The sequence below is a fragment of the Cricetulus griseus genome, chromosome X (assembly GCF_003668045.3).
Source record: "Cricetulus griseus strain 17A/GY chromosome X, alternate assembly CriGri-PICRH-1.0, whole genome shotgun sequence".
NCBI lineage: Eukaryota > Metazoa > Chordata > Mammalia > Rodentia > Cricetidae > Cricetulus > Cricetulus griseus.
In genome coordinates this window covers 42208389-42233982 of record NC_048604.1, presented here as the reverse complement: position 1 = coordinate 42233982, position 25594 = coordinate 42208389, and the positions used below count along the sequence as shown (strand labels likewise).

Sequence of the window (25594 nt, the reverse complement as noted above, 5' to 3'; positions counted from 1 at the left end):
AGCTCAGCTTAGAAACTGAACAAAAACAAATACAAAAAACATGTTATGAAATACCACCATGTGGCAAAAGTGAGACAAGATAGAGGGAAATGAGGAGGACAAGGGTAAGAATTCCCTTGTTATTACATGTTATTATGCCCAGCATGTTATAGGGGCTCCTGGCCTAACCATATTCCCTCTTAAGCACCTTCGGTTCACATTCCATTATGACTAGGGATTAGCACTGTAGCACAGCACTTAAAACTTCTGTCTTGAGAATCAGATAAGGTGAATTTAAATACGGACTCTGCCATCTATACACTGAGGCATAATGAGCTCATTACATAAACTCTCTGAGCCTTAATTTTGCCATCAATAAATAACAAGGTAGCTATTGACAGTAATATTTCAGAAACATTGTATGTGATTGATGTAAGCCTTTTAAGGAATTTTCTGCATTGTTTTATTCTTTTTCACACCTATTTGTACCATATGGTCATCTCATATGCAGTTCCGAATCAATTTATTTACATTTGAACTCCTCATCCTGGTTTCCAGATAGCTTTTTCTTCTGTGTTGACTTTATGACTGTAGAAAGGAAGTTATCTTAGCCTGAAGCCTTGGACCATTCTTGACTCCTTTTTTCCCCCTTAACTCTCTATATACAAGCAATGATAGTTTTTATTCTGTAAATACCTAACATTGACTATCTATCCACTCATTCTCTCATTTATGAACTCCTTATTTATTAGGGAAGCTTATCTGGTTGCCAATAACTGCCATTAACTATGAGAATACAGTACTGCTGTTTTAAGTGGAAACCTGAGAGTCAGTAATTCATCCTTTCCTCTTTCTTCACACCCTGCTATCATTTTTCTTTTGAGACAGGGCTTAATGATATACCTTGCTGGCCTGGAACTCAATGCAGAGACCAGACAAGTCTTGAACTTGTGTCAGTCTTCCCACCTACATTTCTTTAAGTGCTCAGATTAAAGGCACTATAACTGGAATACATTCATCTCCTACATATCTAAACTTTATACCTCTGTGTCACATGCATCTATCCCTCTATTATTCCCTGTTCCTGACTTGGCTCAAATCATGTATTTTTGTCTGAATTATGATAATAACTTTATGAATGACCATTATGCTTAAAAAGTCTTAAAAACAAATCATTTAAGACCCTTCAATGGCTCCACTGCCCTCATAGTAGTAGTAGTAGTATGTTGTAGTAGTAATTGCCAAAATTCCTAGCTTTTCCCCAGGTTGTATATGACCTGGATTTTTCTTATCTCTCTACTATCATATGTACAGTCATAAGGAATTTCTGGTAGTTTCCTGAGCATGTCGCATTGTTTTAGACCTTCATGGATTCACAAGTGTGGTTTCTTCTAATTGGAATATGCTATTCTCTGTATTCATCTATCTTTTGGTCCTCTACTCCTTAAAAACATCAAGGGTTGCCTCCTCTCCTTGTCTAGCTTAATGCCTTTCATGACACAACATACTTTTTCCTATGTCACATTAAGAAGGCAGTGATATCAATGTTTGATTCAAAACATTGCTCTGGGAGCAATATCTTTATAAGGTCTCACTTTCTAGCCAAATACTTTGGGGTAGATTATTTAATATTAAGTGTCTTTGTCTGTGAAATTAGGAAATAAAAATGTAAAACCAACCTCAAGAGGGTGTTGTAAGGGATAAATTAATAAATACACATGTTTATAATAATGTCTGGCACATAACAAATTCATGGTTGTTACCTATTAATAGCACCACCATAAGTGTTTACTAAGTGCACTATATGATACTATTCCTGAGAGTGGGATCCATGAATTGCTAAATATTACAGCTCTAGGACTTATGGTGGTGCCTAATGCATGGCTACTCAATAAATTCTAATGAAAGTACATGAGTAAATGTATGAATTAAATGATAAAATAAAGAAATGAATAACTGAAACTCATTGCTCACCAAAAGCAATTAACATCAAAACTAACTAATCCCTACTGAGCCTATATGAGGTATATGACCTGGAAGAGGCAGAGATTAATGACCTATCTGGCCCATTCTTTTTTGCATATGTATTATCTACTGTGCAGATATATGCAATCGGGGAAAATAAAAAAACCTTGGCTCCTTTTGTAAATGCCAGGAGCTTTTGCCTTCATTATCACTTTAAGCCTTGGAAAAATAATCAAAGAAACTAAACCTTACTCTGAAACTGACTTCCTAAGAAATCACACACAGAAATATAAAAGAAAAGGAAAGAAAAGATAAGGAAGGAAAAGGAAAAGGTGAGTGAGCTTCTTAATCATGGAGTTTTCTATGTTCCTCCTGCTCATTCTAAACACTTGGATGGATGATTTTGAGAATTTGTGCTTCCAGATTAATCAGAAAGCAGATGACCCGAAATGACTGACAGCACAGAAAGAAGAACATCTTTGCTTCACATAAATGGAGGCAGGCTGACCTAGATTTGAGGCTGTACACTTTCACAAGAAAAGGCTTCTTGATGATGCCTTTAATAGGGAATTGGGAGAAAGCTTCCATTTGATTGACAACTTTTCCATAATTAAGACATAGTCCAAACTCACAGGAAGACCATTTTTAAAAATGCCATCAAATGTTACAAGTCTTATTATAAATTATTACCTTCCTTCTGTCTGTTTCTCTTTGTCATTATTATTACTCTGGGCGGTTTGATCTTGCCTTTCTTCAACCAGATAACTAGGCAAGTTGGGCTTAGTGCTGCAGCGTTTCTCACCTCTTGTCTGATCCTAATATCAAGGAGTTCCCAGATCACTGACTGGAGTAGTGAGCCAGTAGTTTGAACACTGCTATCCAGATTTAATGAGGTATGGGGACAGTTGGCCCAGGGCTCTATCATGAAGAGGTATATATATCATGTTGTGACCACAGATTTTGCTGGCATCTCCCAAAAGGTCCCTTACTAAAAACGATTTTCTCAGTCTCGCGTAGCTACATGTGGGCAGAGATGAAGTTTTTCAAGAGAGATTTGTTTGCCTCTATTAGATGAGCATTATTATGTTTTTCTTCATATCTATGTGTCACAGAGGGACTGTGGCTGCAACAACCACACTTGAGCTATAGTACATGGTGACAAAGTATATGGTCGATTTGGTTAACTCAGTAAGACTCGTTGGAAGAAAAAGACAATACATAAATAAATTCTGATTAATTCTGTCATGACAATTTTTTAAGGCTGGCAATGCTGAACATGACAGTGCCCTGCACTGCTCTCTTGAATGCATTGCTAATACATATACCCACCCTATGAGAGCTTTTGTTAAAAACCAAATAGAGTGATTATTGCAAGATCCAAAACTAAAGCCCAGGGAAAGTATCTTCAGGAGAAAGCATGGACTTTGGAGTCAGATATTTACTACCTTGTTACTTTCCATTATTGTGAGTAGCAGCAGTAGTAGTATTTACAATGTTTATTATGCTTCTAGGTCTATACTGAATACTATGCAATTGCATTTTGTTCTGTGTTAATAAAAAGGCACAATTTTACATTTGTGAAATTAAGGCATGGTGAGGTTATCCTATTGAACTAATATAGGTATATCTGACTATTAACAATTTTCATCTTCCAGTTCCCTAAGAAGCATGTGCTGTTGCTTAGATAATTTAATTCTGTATTTCCCAGTGTGTCATAGATAAGCTACAGGGACTCGCATGCATTGATCCCTTATACTTCAGTGGTTGGAATAGCCAACCACTTCAGGCAAAAACATTGTCATCCCCCTCCCAGACAAAGTGCCACATGATATTCTTTTCTCTGTGTCAAAAACATGAATTTTAGATATGATTTTATTGGTGTGAGCTTCAATGTCATCATCCAAATAAAGAAGTCATAATATTTTGTGCTTGGGATTTGATAAGGATTAAAATGAGATGATATTTATTAGTCACTATATATCACTGTTGTTTAAAGAAATAATCACATATATATATATATATATATATATAATATATATAATATATCAGATAGGTAGGAAGATGACTGATATATAGATACCAAGAGAGATAAGGACATTTATTTTATAACTAGCTTATGTGGTTATAGAGGCTTGTAAGTTCATGGGATTTGTAGTCAGCAAGGTAGAGACCGAGGATGACTGATGGTATAAATTATATCCTGAAAGTTGGCAGTCTCTAGACACAGGAGGAGACCATCTTTCATTTAAAGTCCAAAGGCAGGAAAGAAACCAATGTCATGGCTCTAAGGCAGTCAGGCAGAAGGAATCCTCTCTTACTCAGCATTGTGTGTGTGTGTGTGTGTGTGTGTGTGTGTGTGTGTGTGTGTGTTCTGTTCAGGCCAATTAGGTAAGGCCAAAATAAGCCACATTAGGGATGACAATCCATTTCATTCAATCAACTGATTCAGATGCCAATCTTTTCCAGAAACACCCTCAAAGAAACACCCAGAATAATGACTGACAAAATGATTAGAAAGTGACTTAATCAAGTTGACACATAAAATTAGTCATCACAGTAACCTACTGTCATAATATCTGGCCTGTGGTTATATGAATGATCCCTCACTTCAGTTCTCCCTCCTAGCCCATATACTAAGCTGGGCTAGCATCACCATTTTACAGTTGAAAAAGTTGGATCAAAACAGACACATTTTAGTTGATTATTCTTTTAGTTAACAAGACATTACCATCACAGCAGTCTTTGTTGACGCATAATTTAGTATGTACTACAGACAATATAATAGCTAAGTACACCTTCCCTTTTACTTCTCCCATTTTTCCTAATTAAATCTAAACACACATAGTTTCACAATATGGGTAACAGACACAGAAATTTCTACTGATATGCATGCAAGTGTTTGTGTGATCCCTGTAGCATGTTTGTTGTTCCTCTTCGAGTATAAGATATTCCAACTCAGAAAAAAACAAAAAACAAAAAACAAACAAACAATACCCCACAGATTCCCAAAGACCATAAAAGGTAACATAAACGAAGTAAAGTCAGGTAAGTCCCTTTGGTTGCTAAGTGTTTCAGTTGCTCTTAAGCAATACTCTGTGGGTGGCTATGATGGGACAGGGTAGGCTCTGCTTGTTCTGCCTAAAAATTGTAATTATCTTAGGCAGGTATAAAGCTGACAAGTTTGTATGCTTTAAGAGATCCACATCCAAGCACCAGGGCAAGCTACAGGAGTCCAGCCAAAGAGAGGCAGGAGGAATTATATGAGCAAGGGGGGTCAAGATCATGACGGGGGCGGGGGGATGCACAGAGACAGTTGATCCACTCTTGTGGGAGCTCACAGCCTCTAGACCGACAGCTGGGGAGCCTGCATGGGACCGAAGCAGGCCTTCTACACGTGGGAGACAGTTTTGTAGCCTGGTCTGTTTGTGGGACCCCTGACAGTGAGACCAGGATCTATCCCCAGTGCATGAGCTGGCTCTTTGAAGCCCATTCCATATACTCAGCATTATTGGTCCTGCCTCAACTGAATGTGCCAGGCTTTATTGAATCCCCATGGGAGGCCTCCCTGTTTCTAAGGAGTAGATGAGGAGTGGGTTGGGGGAGGGAGAGGGAGAGGGAAGAAGGGAGGGAAGGGGAAATTTGGATGGTATGTAAAATGAATAAAAAAATAAAATATAATATATAAAAGATTTCATACTTTAACTTTGAAAGCCATAAGACACGAGTAAGGTGTCCAATTTCCTGATTATTTCATGATATCAGAATCAGTCATAAAGGATAAAAATCATGTATGTCATCACAGCTGCTTCTTTGTCATGAAAGCTTACACGCAGGTTAAGGACACCATCCAAAGAATTATAAATCAAAGGGAGAGTCTTTGAATCCATTGTTGGTGTCATCTGGAAAACTCTGTGCAAATATGATAACAGGAAACAAATTAAAAGCAAGTGTATAAATACATTTATAACATCTCAGGGGGGTATTATTAAGATAACAAATTTATTCTTGCTAATTATCAGAGTCGATAGTATACACTGTTTTCAATAGTATAAATTATCATTTCTAATATTAACTTTTCCATATTTTGTTACTGATAGGAATTGTTACTGATGTAGTTATGAGTCAAATTAAATGCATACTGCTACCATGATTACAACTAATCATACAACTAATATATACATGAGTGCTAACTAGATATTAAATTCTGTTTGTTCTAAGTGCCTGGCATATATCTATCATCTACTTGTCACAATGATCCTATGAAAGGGACACAAATGTTATTACTTGGAATAAAAGTACTCCAGAAACACCAAACTCCAAAGACTCCTTTCATATTTAGTCCTCTTCAACTCCATTCCTGCCACTTACTGCTCCCAATACAGCTCCTCCAGGAGCCTCAGTCCTCCCTCAGGCTATAGCCTCCTTCTGAATGTTCCTGCAATTCACTACATTCTTAAAGCCACTGAAAACTGTCACTTTGCCTCCTCTGTACTGTCAACATTTCCTTCACTAGTTCATTCATGATCATTGGTCCACACTTCCAGCTTCCCCAAAGGTGCTGCTGTCCTGAGCTAGAGGACATGGGGAGATACATACCTTGGAAAGAGATGGAGTTAGGGCAATATTATGAAAACTAAAGTTGATAATATTATAAATTCTTATGATGTCACCATCTCAAATTAATAATGTTCACATTTTCCTACTCACTTTCAGCAGCTCTGTTTTATTAAAGGAATAAAACATCGCCAACACAGTTAATGTCCCCTTTAACCAGAGCACACAGCTCCATTTTCATCTTAAACATCTGCTAGGGAAACAATCACTACTTACCTAAATGTGTAGACTGAATATCTCAGGAGGGCTCTCAGTCAGTACTGGAAACCACGGTTTAGTCCAGCATCATCTTAAATAACTTTCCAGAAGCTGGGGGCGGGAGGGGGTTCTGGCAGAAGATATCTATTATCATGAATAAAGAGCTGACTAGGAAACACTTCCTTTAATCCTAAAGATAGTCCTAGAAAGCAAGTACTTAAGCCTTCAGACATTCCATAAGGACACAGCCCACCAGGCTTCTGGCACATCCCACTAGTCCCCAGGCACATTTCACTAGCCCTCAGGATGGGTGTGGGTCCACAAAGAGCTGAGGTCTATTGTTACACAAACTAAGATCCACTGTGGCCAGGACATCTGGAGGTAACCAGCCAACATCTAAAAGACAATAGGAGATTCAAGCTCCTGGAATTGAGCTGAGGCCTATTCAGAAATATTATACAGGGCTGCAACAGCCCCAATCAGATTGGTCTATGAGCAAGCACATGGTGCATTCCCTGATTAACGATTGACTGACGTGAGAGGGCCCAGCCCACTATGGGTGGTGCCATCCTGAGCAGGTATTCCGGGTACTATAAAAAAGCAGGTTAAGCAAGCCATGAGGGTCAAACCAATAAGCAGCACTCCTCCATTGCCTCTTCATCAGTTTGTGTCTCCAAGTTCCTGCCCAAACTTCCCTCAATGATGGACTACAATGTAGAAGTGTAATCAAAATAGGCTCGTTCCTCTACAACTTGCTTTTTGGCCATGGTGTTTCTTCAGAGCAAGAGTAAACCTAACTAGGAAAAAGAAAAATGTACATGATCTCCTCTGGCAATGGTGAGATTTGACTAAAGAGTAAGGGTGTGTGAAGAATTGTACATAGTTCCACATGAATCAAGGGAAGCCAAGCTTAGAGACCGGCAGATAGGAACTCTCTGAAATTTGTTAGGTATAAAAGGGTGTGACCATGGGTATAAAATTTCAGTTCTCAACCTGTGGGCCACAACCCATTTGGTAGTCTAAAACCAAGAGTCATCTAACACCATTGAAAACACAGATATTTATATTATGATTCATAACAGTAGCATGAAGCAATGTGGGAATAATTTTATGGTTGGTGATCACCATAACATGAGGAGCTGTAGTAAAGGGTTGTCACATTAGGAGGCTTGAAAACCACTGCTTTAGAAGGTTCATCATTATCACAGTTTCCAAGTCAGATTGGAGACTGGGATATAGTTCAGGGGGAGAATTTTGGACTACCAGGGAAGAGGCTTCTTGTTCAATGTCCAATAATGACAGAGGGATCTCGGGGACCTGAATGGGAATGTTGAGCAGTTACTTAGAAAGACTATAAGAGAAGAATACAAAAAAAAAACATTGGGCAGAACATACAACAAAAGCAAAAATAGAGATTTCACAATACTAACAGGCTTCTACAAAGTGAATAATCAACCTGATGAAGACAAATTATGGAATGGTAGAAAATATTTGTAAACTATATAGCAGGTAGGGAATTAATATGTAAAATATGTGTGGTACTCAAACAACTCAGAAAAAAGCATCCAGATTAAAAATGGACAATAGAAGCTTCTCAGTTTCAGGAGGTCCCATTTATTAATAGTCAATCTCAGTGTCTGTGATACTAGTGTTATGTCCAGGAAGTGGTTTCCTATGCTAATGCATTCAAGGGTACTTGCTACTTTATCTTCTAAGAGGTTCAGTGTGGCTGAATTTATGTTGAGGTCTTTGATCCATTTGGACTTAAGTTTTGTGCATGGCAATAGATATGGATCTATCTGCAATCTTCTGCATGTCAGCATCCAGTCTGGCAGCACCATTTGTTGATGATGCTTTCTTTTTTCCATTGTATAATTTTTGCTTCTTTATCAAAAATCAGGTGTTCATAGGTGTGTGGATTTATAGCAGGCTCTTCAATTCGATTCCATAGGTCTACCTGTCCATTTTTGTGCCAATACCAAGCTGTTTCAAGTACTATATAGCTCTATAGTATCGCTTAAAGTCAGGGATGGTGATGCCTCTGGAAGTTCCCTTATTGTACAGGGTTGTTTTGGCTACCCTGGGTTTTTTTGTTTTGTTTTGTTTTTACATATAAAATTGAGAATTGTTCTTTCAATGACTGTGAAGAATTGTGCTGGGATTTTGATAGGAATTGCATTGAATCTGTAGATTGCTTTTGGCAAGATTGCCATTTTTACTATGTTGATCTTACCAATACTTTAAATCTTTAAATGCCCTTCCCCTTTAATGAGATTGATGACTACCTTAAACATCATCATAGAGCCTTTATCCAGTAGCTGATGGAAGCAGAAGCAGAGATGCACAACTAAACAGTGAGCCAAACTCCTGGAATCCAGTTGTAGAGAGGGAAGAGTGATGAGCAAAGGGGTCAAGACCATGCTGGGGAAACCCACAGAAACAGCCATAAGTGGCAGCTCACAGACTCCAGTCTGACAGCTGGGGAACCTGTATAAGACCAAAATAGGCCCCCTGAACATGGGTGCCAGTTGGGGGGCCAGGACCATCTATGGGGCCTTGGGCAATGGGACCAGTATTTATGTCTAGTGCACAAATGGGTTCTGGGAGCCCATTCCCTGCAGAGGGGTACTCTCTCAGTCTAGATACACACAGGAGGGCCTAAGTCCCACCCCAAATGATGTAACAGACTTTGAGGATCCTCCATGGGAGGCCTTACCCTCCCTGAGGAGTGGATGGGGGTGGGAAAGGGGGTTGGTGGGGGAAATGGGAGGAAGGGAGGGAGAAGAAACTGGGATTGGTATGTGATAGAAGATTGTTTTTAATTTAAATAAAAATTAATTAAAAATGGACAACAGAACTATACAGTTTCCAAAAGATGGCATACAAATCACTAACAGGCTTATAAAGTAGTACTCAATGTCACTATTCATCAGATAAATGAAAAGCAAACTCACAATGACCCATCATGAAACTCAGGTTAAGATGAGAGAAGACTTAGTAAATAGTTGGCAAGAATGTGGGTAAAAGAGGACCCTTGTACACAATTGATGACTATGTATGTTGATACAGCAATTAAGAAAAACAATATGGAAATTCCTCAAAAATTAAAAATAAAACTCCTACATATGTAACCATAAGATATTTCATTGGTGTGTTAATGGGATATTTGTGTAGGAAACATACATTGAATATATCGGATATTATATTTCAATGTATCTGCACGTCCATATTCTCTGAAACATTATTCTCAATAGTTAAGGCACACAGAGCAAACAAGTGTCAACAGATGAATGAACAAGGAAACACTTATGCATATATAATCTGTATGTGTGGTGGAGTGTTATCCAACCTTATAAAATAATTTTGTCACCTGAAACAGCATTGGCAAATATTGAAGACATAATGCTAAGTGAAATAAGCCAAGCACAGTAAAACAGTTGTGACTTGATATCATTTACATGTGGAATGAAAGAGTGAACTTGTGAGAGAGTCTAGAATGCTAAATACAAAAAGCAGAGAGAAGAGGACAAGAAATGTTGGTTGAAGGGCATAAGGTTTTAGATGAACTGGAGATTAAGCCTAAGAGATCTGTTCTATAGCTTAATAACTATAGATATTAACAGTGTATAGCTGAGCATTTTTGAGAGTAGATCGTAAGTGTTCTTATCACAAAATTGGGAAATAATGAATTGAAGGGTATAGTTACCAGCTTAATCATTTCACAGTAGACACGGATATCAAAACATCAAGTTGTATGCTATAAGTACATAAAATTATCTCAATTTAAATAAATCCAATAAGAGAAAAATATAACATCCCAAGCAAATGTGATGTCCTACAGTTCACTATCTATGGGAATAAAGAAATAAGGAGTATTTGAGTTACATCACAAATGGCAAGACTTAATGTATTATGGTAGTAATGATTAGGAGGAAAGTCAGTGGGAAGGATAAGACAAGATTCATGGATGACTCCCAACATTTATGGCTCAGATAACCATGAATGATTAAGGGAGGCGGGGATGAACTGGCATAGGAAAACAGCTTCCTGCCAAGTATTCTGGATTTAAGCGGGCAGTAGCAAGCATAGCAGAGGGGCTGGTGGGCAGTGCTGATACCCTGCCACCCAAAAATGTTTTACTGGCCCTTTTCAGCATTAAAATCATTGCATCTGAGAAGAGCTTCTGGTTACCATTTCTCAAGGGCTCATCAGAACTTAGGGAATCAGGAGTTGAAGAGTTGCTTGTAATCACCCAGTGTGATTTCACTTCTAAAATATCACAGAGGCTCCCCCATCAGATACAAATAAAAGAGATGATCCTGATAAAGCATCACACAGACCTTGTAATGATAGGGAAATTAAAATGGTTACCAGACCATTATTAAGCATAATGACTAGGTTGAACGGAGATGAAGGACTTTATTTCAGCAGAATTTCCCATTGATGAATAGTAGGGGGTAAAAGCATAGAAGTGGAACAAATAATCCAATTCATAAAAAAATGTAAAGATACTCTCAAAACACAAAGCAGTGATCATTTGTTGCATTTATAGAGCTGTAACAGGAAATCTTTTGTCTATTGTTGGACATTGAAGCACAGATGAAATTTAAAAGTTAATATTTCTTTTTCCCAGACAGAAATGTATTTTAAAAGAAATGATGAACAGATATATCCACAAGTCTAGGCTAGAGGCGAATAGGCATAGATCTAGCAATAAATGAACAAGTCAATCACTTCTTAGGGCACTTGACTTGCTTGTTCTGGAGAAATAACCACATGAGACAGAGTCCACTGTGATAGATATAAATAAAATTAACTTGGCTTTAGGGAGCAGAGTGGCCTGAGATAAAAATAGAATACATGTAATTCTAACTAAATTTCTAAGATTGAGGCTCATGGCATTGTATCTGATAAGTATATTATTAGTACAAATATTAGATAAGTACATAACCTACAAATTGATAATAATGGTAAAACCTGGGTGATCATCTCTAGATATTTAGTTTGAAATACATTAATAGGGGTTAGATACTATTTGCCTGAGTTTTTTACTTCATCTTAGGAAAGAACATGATATACATAGATTATTAATAATTCATTACTTTGTGAGCACTGCGTAATTCATAGATGAATAATTGTCATATATTACTTGATAGCTATTATGCCTACAGTGTTTATGTTTATGCAAGCATAGACTATGATTCAGCTTGAAAGGTCCACTCTACTGGACAGGCGTGGACTATGGCGTATAATACAACAATTTAGATGCCACCAAGCAGAACTTAATTTTCTACTGAATCATGAGCTAGAGAGAGAAAAAGTATAACAGGAAGAATATGAAACACAGACATTAAGAGCCAAAGCTCTGGAGTTTATCCCAATGGGGCAGGGTATGGGGGTGGTATCTGCTATCATTGTACCCTGAGTGACCTTCATCAAGTCACTTTAAACTCTCTGAGCTTTTGTTTTCTTATTTGTAATGGGAATATTGAATCCTTTTCTGCATGAGTGGACATGAGAATGAAATCAGAGAAAAACAAACAAAACAAACAAAAACACAAAACACAATGAAAAACTTTGCAAAACATCTGAACATCTAGTGTTGTGCTTACCTATTTTAAGGTTAAGGACTCAGTGAATTTCTCTTGCTGTTGCTACTGTGTTTCCACTTCTACTCACTTTGTATATTCTCCTTCCTCCGTTTTGAGAAAGATCTCTGCTGAATGCCCAGTTTTTGACTACTTCTGTCATCACAGTGTTGCATCCTCATAGTTTTGTTGTGATTCCTCCTCGACAAGCAGGGCTTAGTGCTTGACCTTCAGCAAATTCTTAGTGTTAGAGAAAGTAGGAAGGAATTACTTAAGTGCTACACAAAGACTTGGGCAGCTCTCCCTCTAGTGGAAATTTCGGGTAATGCCCCTAATTACTAAGCTATTGATTGAAGAGCAAGGGCTGATGATAAAAATGAATGGGATAGAGTTAGTTGATACAGTTTTTTAAAAAGTGATTAAAAATGAATGTATTAAACATACACAATACGTTACTATGAGGCTAGAAGCTATAAATTGCAACGAACTTTTCATACAAGTCTCTGGAATTGGCATAGTTTCTCATGGACCAATGAACTTTTATTTAATGGGGATTTTGAGGCAGATTCCAAATTTGATTTAAAAATACAAAATTGACAATTATATGTGCATCTGCTTATCCATTTTCCCAATATGCCTGTAAAAGAATTGTAACGTGCATGACCACTGGAGTCTAATTTAAATACACTCAGTATTCTTTTTCCCTGGAAAATTGTACTGATAGTTGTTAGCGTTGGCATCATATCCTCTTACAAGAATTAATACATTTCCACAGGGCTTTATTTTTAGGGCAGGTAACTATGGCAGTGAGAAATTTAATTATAAAGAGGCTATTGCTAATGTCACCTAGGGTACTTTACTAGAGACTGCACTTGCTTTCACTGTCTCCTTGTGACAAAATAAGCTGCATGGATGTCAGAATATGCATTTAGACAGTCTGCGTACCCCTGTTTTGAAGTTTCAGATCAAGATCCTCAATTACATACCTGTTTACCTGTTTGGCAGAATTGAATAAAAATTATTAAAGTAGAGCTCCAAATTTTTTTAGTGGCTTTCTTTGCTCCGTTAAAATTGTTTTGGAAAGCTTAACTATTAAAGCATTTTCTGCCAAGAAGACTAAATCAAGAGCAATAATTTGTGAGCCTTCCAGACATCTGAATCAAGGTGGTAGAGATGAGACACTAAGGAGATACTCTTTTATATTTTCAATGTATTTTTCTGTAATAAACTTCACCAACTGCAGACTTTCAACGTTTGGGGAAAAACAGTGTTTTCCTGCCTGCAGTGTGTCTGTTCACACTTGTAATGAATCAGAGAGAACCCATTATGGAGTCACTTGTGAGAGAATCCAGTCTATATGGAAAACACTTTTCCCTGAAGCCCTGTGGGGGCTCTGCTTACAGAGATGCCACTGGAATTGTGAATAGAATAGTTCGGGATGGCTCTGTGGGCTAGATGCTGGGTTGATGAGGTCAAGCTCACAGTCTAGCCTCCTCTGTAGACTACTCCGTTCAACCACATCACCTACTTGGCTATACCTTCCACCTTTGCCAATTGCATCACAGATGTATCTCTTTAGCTATTTTCCAACTATGGATGTCGGTTCAACATGCAAAGGTTTCTGGAGGTGTAATGTGTTATTACCATCCCTTTGTGGCAGCAATGTAACTTACACTTGTATCTGCTAGTGGCACTTGAAAATTCAGTCATGTGTGACCTTTTGCCCACCATTTTTTTGTGATACTCTGACATGTCTCTGTGCTTCCTACTTACTCAAGATTTCAGTCCCTTCATAGGGCATTCCTCCTGTCCTTCTAGGCCTTGAACATCACTCTATACTTTTTAGTTGCTTTCACTAGTACCCAATCTAAAAATAAAAGTACTATATCCTATGCCACCCATGCTTCTCCTGCAGGTGAATAGCTAAGAATAGAAATCCAATAAAACAAATCAAACCACCTTGTTAGAATCCAGTAGTAATCTAATGATCTTTAGATATAAAGCTACAATACATTAACTCATGGGAACAAATTTCTTCTAGTGTGTTTTGTGGTGAAAAATATTTAATATCAGGTGGGCCTTCATAAGGCCTAGCATCCTACCCTTTGTCTTTCTTATGGGAAAACTTCAATAGGCCTTTTGAAATAAGGCATGGTGCAAACATGTATTGTGAGTATTTGAAGTGGGAAGAAATTAAAAGAATGATATTTAGAAATTGCATTTCCCCGAGTTGCTAAATTTCTGTTCTCTAGCTGTTGACTACCTAATTTATTATAAATACCCCTTCCCTGGCACTTAAAACAAGGGAAGATGAAACAGAGGGACCCTACATCCATTAACCCAAATGCATGTGATTCAGATGGTATTCAACAGGAAATGAATTCTCAGTATGCTTTCAAGGTCTTTGTGATAAAGCTAATTCTGATGGCAGTTAAATGTCACAAGCTTATGGTGGGCATGGATGTTGTGACTCAAGAGCAAATATTTTTATTACCTTCAATATCAACCAAGCCTCATAGTTTATAGGCAAAATTAGCCTGCTAAGGTTGGAAATGTAGCTTGAACTTCCAATTATCTAGATTACATAACAGGTTAGAGAAGGAACCTGGAGGAGTTTAGGAAGGAAATGTGAAAAAAAAAAACTTTTTTCTATTAAGAAGGTAATTACAGTTTGAGAAAATTTTGCTAAGTCAGATTTGTTAATCCAAAACCAATTACTGTTCTGCTACTTCACATACAACTCGAGGAGCTCATCATAAAAGCCCATATGAAACAGTGAAAAATGGCATTAGAAAAGGATTAGAAGCCATGCTTAGGTTGTAACTCAGGCAGAATACTTGCTTAACTTTCACTAGGCCATGGGTTTGCCTTGCTAAACCACACAACAATTATGAAAAAGAAATATAAGATTGTTTGTAATTTAAATAAAAATTAATTTAAAAAAACTATGGAGTTCTTAGGCTATATACTCTCTTGACAGTCTAATGAAATGTAGTATAAAATCTCCCCCGAAAAGTATGCCTATGTGAATAGGCACATTATTTTGCCAACAATCTAAGGCCTATTAGAGCACCTTTCCCTTGAGTGCCCTTGAACCCTAGTTTAATAACCCTTCATATAGAGAAAGTGAAACTTTGAAGTATGACAGTTATTACATTTGAGCATTCCATTTGGCTCTGAGCTTCTTGTCAACTGAGGTTAAAAGATTAAACATCCTGGGTTACAAAGTTCTCAACATCTGAAGAAGCAAACAGACTAGTTTGCAGAATTATAAGCAAAACATTATTTTAGATTGGAAGTATTTACACATTTTTAATATATGGTTTATAAAGAATAATCAGGTAATATAAGAGGACACAGGACCATTTGATGAAATTCTTGAAAAACAATAGGCATTCAGAAGTATAATATCTATGCTAGTTGTATTGAATAGCACAGTAAATTATCTTTTGCATCTATTTATAATGCTTCTGGAAAAGGAGACTTTACTGTATCTGTATTTCTTTAATTTTAGATTTATCCACCAAAAATTATTTGATTAAAGCTGATGTTAACATAATATATCCCCATGAGCATTTAGCACCCAAGAAACAAAGGAGGCCTAAGGATATAAAGAGATAGCAACCTATGTTTAAATATTTGATATTAATACATCTTTCCATGGAAAAATCACACACACACACACACACACACACACACACACACACACACACACACACACACACACAAGCAATAATTACTTTAGGTGTCCAATGCTTCCAACCTCAGCATTACTTTTTCAACAGCAAGCAAATAACATAGTGGCTATTGTCACAATTACAGGTATAGGCAGCAAAGGGTAGGAATATACAGAGTCTCTGATCAGAGATTAACTTCCTACCATTTGTTATCTCTGTGTCCTTGGGGAAGGTCTTCTTAACTGAATCTCAGTGTTCTTCTCTGTAAAGTATTAATGAAAGTGTCAGTTTTAGGATTGGGCGTGGGTCTCTTAGAAATACTTGTTTTATAAGATTCCTACCAAATAATCAGTCAGAATTTCCTGAAACTGGCATGTCAGTGTCATGCTAGCAGTCTAGGTTCATATGATCTCACAGAGGAAAGATTTGCTGACCTATAGGAGCGATTCATTTAACAGGCCACTCTACTGGAGTGAGGATGTGGAGAACCTGGTGGGGTAGTACCAAGACAACCATATAGAGAACCTTGTGGAGGAGTTTATCTAGCAGATTTCTGCCTAAACATTGCTGTGGAGAATAGGAAAATAACCAAGGACACAGACTTAGTTCAGCATCTCTGCTTGCTAACATCTAAGTAAGATGCTGGGGTCTCATATAAAGCCACTGGGAGGATTAAATAAATCCTTATCTATAGAGCTCTGACACCAAATGTCTTTGTGCATGATGGTAGTGATTACTTCTCTCACTGTTATTCTGAATGATGTTCCCTTTATCTCATTTCTTGTCTGTTTCCTTTCAGTGGATGGCTGTATTGACTGGTCAGTGGATCTCAAGACATACATGGCTTTGGCAGGTGAACCTGTCAGAGTGAAATGTGCCCTTTTCTACAGTTATATTCGTACCAACTATAGCATGGCCCAGAGTACTGGGCTCAGGCTCATGTGGTACAAAAACAAAGGCGATTTGGAAGAGCCTATCATCTTCTCAGAGGTCAGAATGAGCAAAGAGGAAGATTCCATATGGTTTCACTCAGCTGAGGCACAAGACAGTGGATTCTACACTTGTGTTTTAAGGTGAGTATCATTTGAAAATATTGGCCAACCACATGCCTTGCAGTCTTTTGTTTGGGAATGTTATATTGGAATGTTTGCTAAGATAACTCATGTTATATAACAGCAACGGGAGAACTTCAGTGATCTATTGGAACTACAAACCAAATTCTTATCAGATTCTCACAACCCAGGACTCCTATTTGCTACATGTGGTTTTTAAATTTAGAATACTGTGTAACTCATTTCTTTCCTAACTTCACCCACCCCTGCTCCAGCATCTTATAGTAACAACTACTTCACCACAGAGGCAATGGACTCAATGATCTTGGTGCCTGTCTATGAACTTGACCTCCATTTAGGTCATTATACCAATTACGCCAAGGGCTTGCTGCCTCTCTTGTTCTAAAGTAGCTTCAAATGCTGCCCAGAGACTTCACAGAAAATGAGCTACTGGCACTCTCCATACAATTTACAAAATGAGCTTCACTCTACTCTGCCTAAATGTTCAGTATAAAACTTAACACTTGGTTATCATGAAGTTCTGAGTGTTATATCCTGAAGAGTTAGCAGATATAATTCTTGCCAGAAATTTACAATAAGAAGCAAATTGTTTTGTCTTAAGGACTGCACAATATTATCTCCCTTTCAGCCCAGTGACTTAGGATCTAGCATGGCAAATAGAGACTGCATTAGGTATTAAAGTAGAGAGTGGAGATGACCTTTAACTCACCTTTCAATTCTGCCATTTTGAGAATCACTGGTCTTATTCACCAGGGACCTGCACTCTACTATTTGATTTTAACTTCTTGGAAATACAGACTCTTCCTATTTTTGTCTCCTGTGTAAAGCTGTGTCACTTCTTCATCAAAGCCTCTCAGAGCTCCCTGGTGAGTCCTCATTGTTCTAAAGGCCAAGAGAACAAGGTAATGTATAAATAGAGAAAGCTCCTGAAGCCTTAGGATTTTGTGCACATGTGCACGGGAGTACTGATAGGAACAAATGAAGAGGTTAGTTTCTTTTGAAAGCAAGAAGAATCCCCATGGTCATGGCAGAAGCAGCAATCATTATCACTACATCCTTAGTGATAGGCAATAGATTCTACTTGTGCAGCTCTTGGCAAAACTGAGAAATAGGTGTCATTCACTTTTAAAGACTGGCATTGTATTTTCCAGGATGTCACTACGCTTTGCCTGCTGAACCCTTATTAATCTTTTCCACCACTAAGGTCTGCCAATGAAAAGTACTCCTTTCCCTCCAATCTACTTGCTTTTTATTCTGTTTGTTTGTATAAATTTCTAGTTTCTTTACAAATCTTTAACCCACTATGCAAAGGTTCTAGACAGAATTAACGAACTAGTTATTGTTATTGCCTCTACTATACAGATGTCCTCAGTCTTGCTCTCTCCTTCCCTCCCCTTCTCCTGCTCTAGACCCTTACTCTTAGCAAAATTAACAGCTTATTGTATGCATCACACATATTTCCCAGGTCTTAATCACCTAAGCATATTTGCAAAAAGATATTCCTGTTATTGGGTTTCTTTTTTGGAAAATGAATGTTTATATATTATTTTTTTGAATTTCTCTTGTTTGTTAAAACAAAGAGTGGAAACTACACTGTTTCTTTGTAGTTATATAATGTTCAGTGCTACATAATATTCTATGATGATGCATCTTAATCATTTTCTTATTGAAGAAAAAATACTTTGAAGACATTTATCCTAATGGAGGAGGTATTATAATTTAAAATCTACTCATTTTAAAATAAATGTTCAGATAAATTTTTGTCAGGATGTTGCAAATATAGTATGGTATTTATCCTACATTCTTATTACTGTGATATATTTATTACAGTTAATAAGCTAGTGAAGAAACAATGCAACAATGGAACATTACTATAAACTAAAGATGACACTCCATATTTCCTCATTTTTTATAGCTTTTTTCTGTTTCAGGTTATCACTTAGGCATCACATTCTCTTTAGTTGTCATGTTTCTCTCTCTCTTTTCTTTATTTTGGTGTTTTGAGACATAGTCTGGATATGGAGCTCTGGCTATCCTAGAACTTACTACTTATACCAGGCTGGCTTTGAAGTCACAGAGATCAGCCTGCCTCCACCTCCTAGGTGTTGGGGTTAAACACATGTGCCATCATACATGACTTGGTTGACATGTCTTTTATGTAAATTTTATTTGAATTAGAAATAACCTTATTTTATATGTCAATACCAGTTCCTTTTCTCTCCCATGCCCAGGGAGGTAGAGGCCTTCCATGAGGGATCATCAAAATCTGTCAAGTCATTTGGGACAGGGCTAGGCCCTCCTCCGTGTATCTAGGCTGAGAAAGAATCACTCCATGGGGAATGGGATCCCAAAGTCTGTTCCGGCACTAGGGATACATCCTAGCTCCATTGCCAGAGGGCCCATAGACTGCCTAGGCCTCCTACTGACACCCACATTTAGGGGGCCTGGTTTGGTGCTCTGTTGGTTACCCAACTGTCAGATTGGGATCCATGAGTTCCCACTTGCTCAGGTCAGCTGTTTCTGTGTGTTTTCCCAGCATGGTCTTGACCCCTTTGTTTGTCACTCCTCCCTCTCTGCAACTGAATTTGAGGAGTTTGGCTCAGACTTTAGCTGTGGGTCTCTGCTTCTGATTCTGCTTCCATCAGCTACTGGATGAAAGCTCTAGGATAGCATTTAAGGTAGTCATCAATATCATTATAGGGAAAGGGCATTTAAGGTAGCCTCTCCACTATTGCTTAGATTCCTAGTTGTGGTCATCCTTGTGGATTTCTGTACAATTCCCTAATGCCAAATTTCTCTTTAAATCCCTCTATTGATGTGTCTCTTTTCTAGCTCTCCACTCTTCATCTCCTGATTCAATCTTCCTGATCCCTTATGTTCTCCTGCCCCTCCTCTTTACTTCTCCTCTTTCTCCTACCTCCCTCCCCCATGCTCCCAATATGGTCAGGGGCTCTTGTCCCTTCCCCCTTCACTGGAGAACCATGTATGTCTTTCTTACGGTCTTTCTTGTTTTCTAGCTCTGGCTGTGTGGATTGTAGGCTGGTAATCCTTTGCTCTATGTCTAATATCCATATATGAGTGAGTACATACCATGTTTGTCTTTCTGTAACTGGGTTTCCTAACTTAGGTTGGTTTCTTCTACTTCCATTCATTTGCCTGAAAATTTCAAGATTTCATTGTTTATCTTTTTTTTTTACTGAGAAGTACTCCATTGTGTAAATATACCACATTTTCTTTATCCATTCTTCAGTTGAGGGGCATCTAGGTTGCTTCCAGATTCTGGCTATTACAAATAATGCTGCTATGAACATAGTTGAACAGATGTCCTTGTTGTATGAATGTGCATCCTTTGGTTGTGTGCCTAATAGTGTAATTACTGGATCTTGACGTAGACTGATGCCCATTTTCCAGAGAAAACGCCATACTGATTTCCAAAGTGGCAGTACAAGTCTGCACTCCCACCTGTATTGGAGGAGCATTCCCCTTTTCCCAATCCTCTCCATCATAAACTGTCGTTGGTGTTTTTGATTTTAGCCATTCTGACAGGAGTGAGACGGTATCTCAGAGTAGTTTTGATTTGCATTTCCCTGTTGGCTAAGGATGCTGAGCAATTTCTTAAGTGTCTATCAGCCATTTTAGACTCTGCTATTGAGAATTCTCTGTTTAGTTCTGTATCCTATTTTTAATTGAATTTTTTGGTGTTTTGGTTATTAGCTTCTTGGGTTCTTTGTATATTTTGGAAATCAGCCCTCTGTCAGATGTGGGATTGGTGAAGATCTTTTTCCATTCTGTGAGCTGCTATTTTGTCTTGTTGACTGTGTCTTTTGCCTTTCAGAAGCTTCTCAGTTTCAGGAGGTAACATTTATTAATTGTCAATCTCAGTGTCTGTGCTACTGGTGTTATGTTCAGGAAGTGGTCTCCTGTGCCAATTCGTTCAAGGGTACCTCCCACTTCTGTTCTAAGAGGTTCAGTGTCACTGTATTTATGTTGAGGTCTTTGATCCATTTGGACTTAAGTGTTGTGCATGGTGATAGATATGGATCTATCTGCAATCTTCCACATGTTAGCATATAGTTATGCCATCACCATTTGTTGAAGATGCTTTCTTTTTTTCATTATATAATTTTAGCTTCTTTATCAAAAATCATGTGTTCATAGGTGTGTGGATTAATATTAGGGTCTTCAAATCCATTCCAATGGTCTACCTCTCTGTTTTTGTGCCAATACCAAGCTATTTTCATTACCATAGTTCTATAGTAGAGCTTGGAGTCAGGGATGATGATGCCTCCTGAAGTTCCTTTATTGCACAGCATTGGCTATCCTGGGTTTGTTGTTTTTCCATATAAAGTTGAGTATTGCCTGTGGCCAAGCATTCTAAGGTGCTGGATTAAGGTTGACATGTCTTTTAAATCATTTTTGGCTGTGGCAGTTCCTCAGAATCATCTTCTTTTTTGATAAGTTTGAAAACTTAAGATAAACTGTTTAGATATGCTATAGAATGCCCATCAATTGAGATTTGTCTAGTATTTTCTCATAATAAGACTGGGATAACAATTTTTGGAAACGAAGACCACCAACATAAAATGCCATTCTCATCACATTATGTCAACATTACAAATGATCAATATTAAATTACTATTGATGTTGACTTAGATCACATGATTCAAAGTAGCATTTGTCTTTCTTTACTCTAAAACAACTCCCTTTTCCTTTTTTTGAAGACTTCTGGAACTAACTGTAGATGTTAGGTTAAACTTGAACCTAGAGCGTTTCTGCCTCAGCCTCCCAAGTGCTGGGATTATAGGCTTGTGCCATCACACAAAGCTTCTTAGTGTAATCTTTGTAAGAAAGTTATTATTCATTGTCCTTCAAAGTGGGAAATGATATGTCATCTCCATCATGACAGAACATTTACATAAATTACAGTTTCCCTCATAGGAAATTTTCTCTCTCCTCTCCAATTTTTCTGTGCAGCCAATTGGTTTTTTATCAGTATAGACCGATGGATATTTATGTTGTGCAGCACAATTCTACTTTTTTTCTTAGTTGAAATCCCTTGGTTTGGAATTGGGAACTCTTTCATTTGGTTCATGTGTTCTTTTGATATAAGCCCATTGTTGCTGAGTAGTTTTTCTTTGTATCAGCATTTCCTTACATTATTGAAAGGTGCTCCAGACTTATTTTATATACATACTGCTCTAGACTGAGAATTACCTGTTTTCTTAAGAGCTAGAATTCTTTGTAATAGATAATAGACTAGACTAGAGGAAAGAAACCAGTATTTGAAGTCTAGGTATAATCACTGATAGGTTCATGCTGCTTCTACCACCTTAAAATGTGTTAGCTTTTAAACAAAGCCATGTCCTTTTTCTCTTGATTTTGCAGTATTTGATATTAAATCCCCGGGGTCTTCTATTTTCTAGGCAAGAGATTTGTCACTGAGACACATGCTTTGCCGAAGCATTGTGCTATTTCACGCACAATTTTCTAGATGCTGAAGAAAAACTCTAAAGGTCCTAGAGTTTCTCGGTGTCACTATATCTTTCCCATAGTGGTCCCCTCTTATTTCACATAAGATTGGCTTTAATTATAATTTTTGTAGATACCATCTGAGTTCGTGATCCTCATCTTGCAAGTAGATCAGTAGCAGAGATTTGGACTTAAACCTAAGTGGTAACTTCTTTCATTTGTGCTTCACGCCTTAAGGAGCAACGGTACAAGTAGAACTTTGAAAAAGTATTCCTCATGTGTCCCTTGGTAAAGCTCACCAAAGTTTTGGAATCATCATTCTATAGAAAGTAATCACTCAGTCTTATCAACTCAGAGAAGTAGGAATTTATGTTCTACCACAAATTGTAAACACACACACAAGCACACACACACACACACACACACACACACACACACACACACACACACATACAAATCCCATAATAAAATACATAACTTTATATGATAATGTAAAATGTAATAAAAATAACATTATAGTATATGACATTGTTAGTGGGTGGTAAATAATAAACCTGTTTTTCTGATCTAGTTGTAACCACTCACTTCAAATATGTTCCAAATAAGAAAATAAGTCTCTCTATATATAAATACAACAAAATTTGTGGTTACAAAAATAGTCTTAAATTTGCAATGTCAATATTCTTCCAAAATTACAAATTGGGTATCATCTTAAGGTAATCAGTAATGATTTATCTGTGCTTTATTGACCTCTTTGGAAATCATTCTGTAGGCTTTGTTGTGATTAAAAATCAAGATATGGAAAATTCAGTGATGTCCTCTAATCATTTGAATCACAGCAAGTTATTTACTGTTGGTTACCTTTCAGTAACTAGTTGCTCATTTTCATTGTTTAATCTCAGACTATAGATAAACTAGTAATAGAGGAATAGTAGAGGTCTGAAGCATATTTTGGCAGGTAGTGCTAATCCAAAAACTGATTCCCAATCTCCCCATTTCAGTCCTATCAATTAAGGTTTTTAATGCTGTGAAAAAGATGAAATCTGTATTATTTGACAAAATCCACTGTATCACTCTCACAAATTGTGCATAAAACATGACTTAATCTGTAAATGAAGATGTAGTCCAATAATTCCAGAGTGAAATTGTGCATATTGAAAAGAATGAGTGAATATAAATGAATATCTATAGAAATCTTCAAATTTTAGGATAGCCATAACTGAATGTAGAAAATCAGCTGGAGGCAGAAACACATCGTAATAGTTAGTATGTAATAAATACACAGAATAAGGAAGGAACCCATTTGTTATATGGGACTATAATTCAGATATTATATTCCTTAATAATCAAGGAAATAAATTAGAGTCTCAAAACCTTAATCTATCACAGATTCCTCCCAAATAATCCCTTAGTGTATTATTCAGCCAAGAAGCATGACATTTATTTTGATTATCTAAATGTGATCTATCAAGTCATATTTGAGTGGTTATTATGCTACCAAGTCACACCATCAGAAAACTTGAAGAGAGTATAACTATTTGAAATACAAATTATAACATGCTGTTAACTCTTGAATATAGGTAATCAGTACAAGACAATTCAGCATATTGTCTTTTTGATTTCTGAATATGTTTGAAAAAGTCCACAGTGTAGAAGAAGAAATAAATACAAGAGTAAATTTGCCTAATTTTTGCTCTTAAATTATACTGATCTGTAAAATGCTGTATCATGCATGAGTACATTTTTATATTTCAGTCAAAAATATTCAGTGAATATATGTCATAGTATTATGTAATATAACACAGAAAGATATGTTTCATAAGAAATGATTGTCCTACTCTATCTCAGACACTATGAAATAGTTTTTATCACCTTCTACCCTCATTCCTTCCTCTCTACCATGGTTACCAAGAGATTTTCAAGGGCATTGAACATTTCTCATAATTCAATTCCAGCCTAACTATTGATCCTTGAAAAGTTAAGTGTCAACAAGTCAGTTGCCTGGGTAGCAATTTCCAGGAGAGCAGATAGTTTCTTGTTGGAAAAATGAAAGCCTGAATCTTATAGAATTAATTGACCCTCAGAAAGGTTCAAGATTGTACAGCAGGGTCTTGAGACAGTAACAATATATTATTTGGTCTTTGTAGGATGAAATGAAATGCAATTAGCTATTTTTGGTCTATTTTCTGTTACAAGGAGCCCTTGCATATATATATATATTATATATTATATTATATATATAATGTAATATATTATAAATCATATTATAAATGATTACATTTCTGATTGCCAAAATTATTTTTCAACATTCAAAATTTGATAATGTGCTTGTTTATAAAATTATATAGCACTTAAAATAGAAAATACATTAGTTTTGCAATTGTCCTTTTTCCCCCCCATTAGGAGCAAATTAGGTATGCTACAGCTTAGGAAATATTACCAGATGATTAAACATTAGCTGTATAACTTAGAAATATTATCACTCTATTGTATAGTGCAAATGAAATACAGCTCTATTCAGTTTTTTATTGGACAGAAGCATGTGCTTATTTTTTAGTGAGTCAGCAGGACTTTTGTTTTATAAAATTAATGAATTATATTTTATATCTATCAATGAGAATTGATTGCAAGTAGTCATTGTTAAACTGACTACTACTGGTGCGTGCATGTCTTTTTTTAATTTCATGCCTTGTGTCATAACACAATCTTTAGAGGCTTTCTGTTCTATAGTCATTTTTGCAAGAATTGGGTTTTAACCTACTCCGTGCAGTGAATACTGAAAATTGTCTTAGGAACAAGAAAGTAACATATAATGAGTGTGGCCAACCACCTGAAATATAAAGTATTGAATGTTGTAACAAACCTTTTCATTATCTCATTTCATGATTCCTATTCTTTATACCAGACCCTACTTTTCTATATCCCATTCCCAATAGTCTATTGATACCACCTAGACACTGAGCTAGCTATCTCACATTATTGCACCGTCTCTTTCTCTTTTCCTGCAGATTAAATATAGCAATCAATTGCT

At 37.0% G+C, this 25594-nt stretch overlaps 1 protein-coding gene across 1 annotated transcript in view; it reads left to right on the top strand.

Annotated features, from left to right (window-relative positions):
* The first annotated feature begins 16744 nt into the window (after nucleotides 1-16744).
* Nucleotides 16745-25594, top strand: part of LOC113837573 (X-linked interleukin-1 receptor accessory protein-like 2) — a 284206-nt gene continuing 275356 nt past the window's right edge. The window contains exon 1 of the mRNA XM_035449713.1: nucleotides 16745-17094. Within this exon, the coding sequence (XP_035305604.1) occupies nucleotides 16745-17094 (350 nt within the window). The remainder of the gene's footprint in view (nucleotides 17095-25594) is intronic.